The sequence below is a fragment of the Ailuropoda melanoleuca genome, chromosome 5 (genome assembly GCF_002007445.2).
Source record: "Ailuropoda melanoleuca isolate Jingjing chromosome 5, ASM200744v2, whole genome shotgun sequence".
In the NCBI taxonomy this organism is placed as follows: Eukaryota; Metazoa; Chordata; class Mammalia; order Carnivora; family Ursidae; genus Ailuropoda; species Ailuropoda melanoleuca.
In genome coordinates, this window is record NC_048222.1 from 56,899,024 (window position 1) to 56,907,322 (window position 8,299).

Consider the following 8,299-nt stretch of genomic DNA (forward strand, 5'->3'; position numbering starts at 1 on the left):
ATAAGATATTATTAAGAACAATTATATGCCAACTAATTGGATAGCCCAGAAGAAATAAATTCCTAAAAACATACAACCTACCAAGATTGAACCATGAAGAAACAGAAAATCTGAATAAATTACTAGTAAGGAGATTGAATCACTAATCAAAAACTGTCCAATAAAAAAAAGTCCAGGACCAGTTGGTTTCACTTGTAAATACTTTCAAACATTTAAAGAATTTTGTCAATGCTTCTTAAACTTTTCCCAAAAAAATGAATAGGAGGGGCGCCTGGGTGGCTCAGTTGGTTAAGCATCTGCCTTTGGCTCAGGTCATGATCTTGGGATCCTGAGGTTCCCCCCTCACTCCCCCCACCTACGACTGTAGGGCTCCCTGCTCAGCAGGGAGACTGCTTCTCCCTCTCCCTCTGCCCCTTGCCCCACTTATGCTCTCTTGCATGGTGTCTCTCTCTCAAATAAATAAAATCTTTTTAAAAAATGAAGAGGAAAAATACTTAAAAACTCATTTTGTGAGGTCTGCATTACCCATGTACCAAAACTAGAAAAAGACACTACAAGGAAAGAAAACAGAGGCCAGTATGTCTGATGAACATATATAGAAAAGTCCTTAACAAAATACTAGCAAACTACATTCAACAGTTCATTAAAGGATCATATACCATGACCAAGTGGAATTTATCCCTGGATTGCCAGGAAGGTTCAACAAAGTAAATCAATCAATGTGGCACACCACATTAACAAAATGATGGATAAAAATCATATGGTCATCTCAATAGATGAACAAAAAGCATTTGACAGAACTCAACACCCTTTCGTGATTAAAAACAACAACAACACTCAACAAACTAGCAGTAGAAGGAAATTACCTCAGCATGACAAAGGCCATATGTTTAAAGTCTACAGCTAATACCATACACACAGTGAAAAACAGAAAGCTTTTCCTCTCACCACTTTTATTCAACATAGTACTGGAAGTACTATCCAGAGAAATTAGGCAAGAAAAAGAAATAAAAGGCATCCAAATTGGAAAGGAAGAAGTAAAATTATCTCTTCACAGATGATATAATCTTATATGTAGACGATCCTAAAGATTCCACAAAAAACCTGTCATGACTAACAATTTCAGCAACATTGCAGAATAGAAAGTGAACATACAAAAATCAGTTGCATTTGTATATAATAATAATAATGAACAATCTCAGAAGGAAATTAAGAAAACAATCTCATTTACAATACCATCAAAAAGAATAAAATACTTAAGAATAAATGTAATGAAGGAGGCAAAAGACTTATACAGCAAAAACTACAAAACATTGCTGACTGAGAGAAATTAAAAAAAAAACACAAACGGAAAGACATCCCATGTTCGTGGATTAGAAGATTAAATATTTTAAAAATCTCCGTATTACCCAAAGTAATCTACAAATTCAGTGCAATCTCCATAGAAATTCTAATAGCATTTTTTATAGAAATAGAAATAGAAATATACTCTTCGTATTCATTTGGGACCACAGAGGACCCTAAATAGCCAAAACAATCTTGAGAAAGAAAAATGAAGCTGGAGACATCACACTTACTGATTTCAAAGCTAGAGTAATCAAAACCAGTATGATACTGGCATGAATACAGACATATAGACCAATGGAATAGAATAGGGAGCCTAGAGATAAACCTATGCATATATGGTCAAGTGATCTTTGAAAATGTTGCCAAGAATGGGTAAAGAATACTCTTTTCAACAAATGGTTTTGGGAAAATGATATCCACATGCGAAGAGTAAAATTAGACCTCTATATTATACCGCATATAAAAATTAACTCAAAATAGATTAAAGACTTATATGTAAGATCTGACACTATAAAGGTCCTAGGAGAAAACATAAGAGGAAAATTTCATAATATTGCTCTTGGCAATGATTTCTTGGATATAACACCAAAAATACAAACACATGCAAAAATAGACAAGCGAGACTATATAAAACTAAAAAAATTTCTGCACAGCAAAGGCAACAATCAACAGAGTAAAAGACAACAGAATGCGAGATAATATTTGCAAACCATATACCTGGTAAGGGGTTAATTTTCAAAGTATATAAGAAATTTCTATAACCTAATAACAAAAAGACAAATAATCTGATTTAAAAATGGACAGACGACTTGAATAGTCATGTCTCCAAAGAAGATATACATATGACCAGCAGGTATTTGAAAAGATGCTCAACAACTATAATCATCAGGGAAATGGAATCAAATTTGCAGTAAGATATCACCTCACCCCTGTTAGGATGGCCATTATGAAAAACAAACAGAAAAGAACAAGTTTTGGTGGGGGTGTGCAGAAATTGTAACCCTGTACCTTGTTATTGGGAATGTAAAATGGTGTAGCTGCTGTGGAAAGCAATATGGAGTGTTCTCAAAAAATTAAAAATTTAATTCCCATATGATCCATATTTATTGAATGGGTTTTTATCCCAAAAGAACTGAAATTGGGAACTTAAAGAGACATTTGCACTCCCATCTTCATTGCAGCATTATTCACAGTAGCCAAATGGTAGGAACAAGCTACCCTTGATGGATTAATGGATTAAGAAAATGTGGTGTATGAATCCATGCACGTACATACTATGGAATACTATTCCGCCATAAGAAGACAAAAGTCTGTCACATGCGACAACATGAGTGAACCTGGAGCGCATCCTGCTAATTAAAATAAGCCAGTCACGGGATGACAACTACTGCATAATTCCAATTATGTGAGATATCAAAAGTAGTCAAACTCATAGAAACAGAAAGTAGAATGGTAGTTTCCAGGGCCTGGTGGGGAGGAAGAAACAGGTAGTTGTTGTTTAATGGTTATAGATTTCAGTCATGGAAGATGAAAAAGTTCTAGTGATCTGCTGTACAGCATTGTGCTTAGAGTTAACTACACGGTTGTACACTTAAAAACTTGTTCAGGGGATAGATCTCATGTTATGGTTTTGTTATCTCACACACACACGCGCGCGCACGTGAGCACATGCTCAGGCACCTTGTGAATGGGGCCACAGCAGCCAGTATTAGCAGGGTGTAAAGCTAGGCAAATGGTGGAATGCACATAGAGTGCAGGGGGGCCATGATAAACTGGGAACCACATGTCCTGTGTAAGAGGGACAGTCCCACGCAGCTCCAGTCAATTGCTGCCATTTGGAGTAAGGGCCCAGGGTAGCCAGATGTGATTTTCCCAAAGAAGCCACAAAAGTAAATTTTTATAGGAGATCTCACCATTTTTAATTCAAAATACTTAAAAACTCTCTATTGGGTACCTTACACCTTACCCCCCAGCAAACTAAAACATCTGGTATGTTTGGCAGGAGAGTAGATAGTTTATAATCCCTGTGCTGGAAGATTAACTTGGCATTTGTATGCAGGATTGCTTTTGGAAGAAAGTAATTAGGGGATTCTAGGTAAAAACTAGTGAAAGCCTGAACCAGGATGGATGCAGGAGAAATACAGAGAAGAGGGCAGAGTGAGCTGGAATTTACGACACAGACTGGCAGGACCGATCAACTGATTCGACCTGGGTTGGGGTTAAGATGAAGAAGATCAAAATGTTTTCAAGGCTTGGAGCCATTTGAGAGTAAGTGAGAAACCTTGTGTTCTTTTCCTCTTAATCCTTAAGTGTCTCTTTCCCAAGAATAGGGGTATTCTCTTACACAGACATAGTGCAGTGATCAAAATCAAGAAATTCAAATATTGATACATTATCATTATCTAATTCATAGTTATATTCAAATTAGGTCAATTATTTAAAAAAAGTGTGTGTGTGTTTTCTTTTTTCATATGCTGAAAACCAATATCTAAACAGAACTAAAAAACCCCTTGTAGAGAGATAGCAGAAGTAGCAAAGTATTCTCTGTCTGCATCACTTCCCGCTCCCGGACAATTCCCAGCCACCCCCCACAGGAGTATATTATGGCCGGTGGGGTCATGATGGAGAGTAATATCTTCTGCTCATGCCCAGGGTGAGGATGCAGTAATACTAGGGGAAAGTCCTCAGGAGAAAGCAGGCGTAGGGAAACCGAGTTGCTCTGGCGTGCAGACAAGAAGCTCCCTGTAACAAATATTTATGAATCAGCTACCATGAAGTCGGCAGGAAGGAGACATGAGGGCCTATTAGGAAGGTCTCAGGAGGCTTCTGGAAGGAGACAGGACTTGTGTTGAGCCTCCAAGGAGAGGCAGGATTTCTCCAGAAGGGCCTCTTTTGTACAGACACAAGTTATTTTGGGAACAGCCTGCTTGCTGGGTTATAACTATAATCCTGGGATTCATGCTTGTATATACAGTTAAATATTTATAGGAATGGTGACATGATAGAATATATCAAACAGTAACGCGGCAAAGAGGTTGGATGCAAATTTGGATTGGGTGACAGTGTTTATCATTTTTCTTTCATTTTTTTTATAATTGTTATTTTATTATGTTAGTCACCATACAGTACATCCCCAGTTTTTGATGCAGTGTTCCATGATTCATTATTTGCATATAACACCCAGTGCTCCATGCGATATCATTTTTCTAACTGAGAGGGAAAATTGCTTTGAAAAGGTAATGGGGAATGAGACAAGTGTTTACTAAAGGATATGGAGTTGAAAAGTACCTTTCATTTTTTTTTTTTTTGTTATTCAGCCAAATATCTGCTTCAGGGATGTGTCTGTTTTTCTTCCGGATTGTTTACATCCTGCAGGAGAACTATTATCATTTGACCTCAATACTCTGTACTTCCTTTTCAAGGTCAGGACCAAGGATCATGTATTTGATAATGTCGGTCACCTTATCAGATACCACATGGATAACAGTTTGCCAATCATCTCTTCCGGAAGCGAAGTAAGCCTCAAACAACCCGTGAGAAAAGATAATAATCCAGGACTTTTGCATTGCAACAAATGACAATATGGAAGTACCATCACACTGATAATTCAAGAAACTTCATTTTGTGTTAGGACACAAAGATGATCCAAACTTGGTTTGCAGACAGAATAGAGCACAAACTGTGAAGTACATTTTCCCAACACCACCACGGACTATGTCCTTTATAAGACAAAGAACTAACAAAGATTGATCTTCAGAAAGTGAATATCAGAAAAGGGGAAGAGGATTGGTTCATTTGAAAAGAAATTATACATATGCACGGATGTCACTTTTTAAGGCCATATTGCATTGATAGCAAGCTAAAAGCACAATTAATATTTCCCATGCTAGAGACTACTTGGATGAACTGCTGGGGCAGTGGTATGTGCCTTTCAACTTGATAATTTGGGGACATTTTCATATTGGGGAGATTAGTTCTAAGTGTCTTCATATTCTCTAACTATAGAACTATTTGCCAAAAAAAGTTTTTCCTTGTTACAAAAATAAGAAGCAATTTTCTTGATAGTTACTGACTTTATTACATTTTCTGTTTAGTAGCACTTTCACTGCAATGTTAAAATAAATTTGATGTTGAATTTGGACTCTGTCTATGCCAGTGGAATCAAATCAGAAGCCACTGAAAGCATTGGTCTGTTTCACTGGTCTGTCCCATTTACCAGTTAAAGGGTTGCAGCCTAAATTCTTTGGCCTAGTTATTTCTCAACCTTTGCTATTCAGACTGTTTGTATGCAGCATAGCATAAGCTGAAGAGAGGCCAAATCTATCAGTCATTTCTATTTCATCATATTTCTCCCTTTTTCCTCCCCCCATCCCCACACCCAAAAGCAGCTCACGAGTGCATGGATTTAACACATGGTGGACAAAGCGGTGTTCTTCACATTCAACATCCGAATTGGTTTCATTCTTATTTAAAGTATTGAATTTTTTTGAAAGTGTCAGGAAATGTCTGCTTGATTGGCTGTGACTGAATCATAGTCTCTTACCTACTGTATCCTTAGCATCTCTTCTAGATACGATCAGACGAAATGCAGAAGGGAGAAAACATACTGAACGAAACAGCTGGAAAGGTTTGCCACATGTAGGTACACTGGTAAACTGATGATGTAATTAAGTGTTGTGTAGAGAAAAGTGCTATATGACCTTGAGCCAGCTGCTGAACCTGCCTGGACTCCCGTTTCCTTGTCTATGAAATAAGAGACTTGAATAAGGTGAATTCAGAGGTCTATCTCAGCCCTAACATAAGATGAGTCTATAAAAAAGAAGTCTTCCACTTATTAGGGGTCAGCGTTGATAATCAGCTTGTATAGAAGGTGAAAACTTGAGCTTTTTCCTTTAGTCTGTATCTATACTCGAAGAATGAATGACACAACGGAAACCAGTATTCAGTAGCAGAAACCCTGAGCCTTCCCGGCACAAACACTGACACACTGGAGTGCTCTCAGAAGTGACGGTGGGGTGGATTTGGTTGTTCGGAGGAGGAGAAAACGGCTTCCGTGTTTTACTTGCCTTTGCACAGAGTGGTTTGGCCGCTACTTTAGGATGGTTTTTTATCCTGAGTAACCTGGACTGTTGCCTTAACCCCACTTCATTTTGGCTATGTAGATACAACTTAATCTTTGTAATTGTGATATATTTGCTAAGTTTTAAATAAAAGACAAGAAACTTTTTTGGGGTAGAAATCATCAGAAATCAAGCACACCGAATTGTGATATTTTTTTCTGTAAGGGTTTATGATTTTATTCTACTTCTGCTGCCACTGACTGCTTAGGTGGGTTTGTTTCCTTTTACACAACTAGGAAATAAATGCTTTTCATCAATTATATATATATATGCATATATACCTTGGTTCTTGATGATCTGTCCTCCCAAAAGGGGGTCAGCATGAGTATAGATCATAGAAATTTGTGGGTGATCTAGTCACCCATCAGAGACAGAGCAGGGTTGTGGTCTCCATCTGGTTGAGCAGAGTGTTAACTGGGTTGCAGGAAAAAGTTCCTAATAGAAATAGATGCAGAGAGTATAAATGATATGAGCAGCACATGGATCCTGGTACATCATCACCACCATGTGGGTAATCAGTATTTGACTTTGATGTTATAGGAGTTAGGTAAGCAAATGCTGCACTTACAAGCACCACAGACACAGTTAAAACAAAATGAAACAACAGAAGAAATGTTTGACTGCATGCTGTTTTAATGACACACATGTATCTTCATCTGTTTTAAAGTGGAAATCCATTTGCCTCTAAATACCTGTAAATGACTTTTCAAAAAAAATAAATGATCATTGCTTTGTGACAATGGATAGCATATGCCTGATGTTTGGAATATGGAAAATTTATCATTTGCAGGGTGTATCAGGGTCCTGACAGGAAACAGATGGCTCACTTAAATTGGGTAATGCGAGGCGGGTTTAATAAAGGGACTCTTTACAAAGGTGTGGGCAGAGTATGGGGAAACCACAAGGGAGGATGCAGTACCCTGGGGCCAGTGAACAGGTAAGGGGAGATCACGGGAACATAATCTGGAGAGAGAGCTCTGTGGGAGGACTGCCTTCTAGGAGCTGTGGCCTCCAGTTGAGGGACTCCACCAGCCCTGGTGACTCCACAAGGAGGCAGCTACGGACATTATACTTAATGCAAGAAGGACAGCCTTTTTAACAAATGGCGTTGGTCCAGTTAGAATGGCAAAGATAGACAAAGCAAGAAACGACAATTGTTGGAGAGGATGTGGAGAAAGGGGATCCCTCCTACATTGTTGGTGGGAATGCAAGTTGGTACAGCCCACTATGGAAAACAGTGTGGAGGTCCCTTAAAAAGTTAAAAATTGAACTACCCTATGACCCAGCCATTGCACTACTGGGTGTTTACCCCAAAGATACAGACGTAGTAAAGAGAAGGGCCATATGCACCCCAATGTTCATAGCTGCATTGTCCACAATAGCCAAATCATGGAAGGAGCCGAGATGCCCTTCAACAGATGACTGGATTAAGAAGCTGTGGTCCATATATACAATGGAATATTACTCAGCTATCAGAAAGAACGAATTCTCAACATTTGCTGCAACATGGACGGCACTGGAGGAGATAATGCTAAGTGAAATAAGTCAAGCAGAGAAAGACAATTATCATATGATTTCTCTCATCTATGGAACATAAGAACTAGGATGATCGGTAGGGGAAGAAAGGGATAAAGAAAAGGGGGGTAATCAGAAGGGGGAATGAAACATGAGAGACTATGGACTATGAGAAACAAACTGAAGACTTCAGAGGGGGGGGGGTGGGGGAATGGGATAGACTGGTGATGGGTAGTAAGGAGGGCACGTATTGCATGGTGCACTGGGTGTTATACGCAACATGAAGCATCAAACTTTACATCGGAATCTGGGGATGT

General features: G+C 38.6%; 1 protein-coding gene across 2 annotated transcripts in view; it reads left to right on the top strand.

Moving 5' to 3' along the window:
- Positions 1-7,603, top strand: part of SHC4 (SHC adaptor protein 4) — a 136,061-nt gene extending 128,458 nt beyond the window's left edge. Inside the window, exon 12 of one of the 2 annotated variants that reach the window (XM_034661005.1) lies at positions 4,665-7,603. In XM_034661005.1, the coding sequence (XP_034516896.1) occupies positions 4,665-4,925 (261 nt within the window). In that variant the 3' untranslated portion in view covers positions 4,926-7,603. The remainder of the gene's footprint in view (positions 1-4,664) is intronic. The other variant, XM_002917545.4, reaches the window with a different exon arrangement.
- The last annotated feature ends 696 nt before the right edge of the window (positions 7,604-8,299 follow it).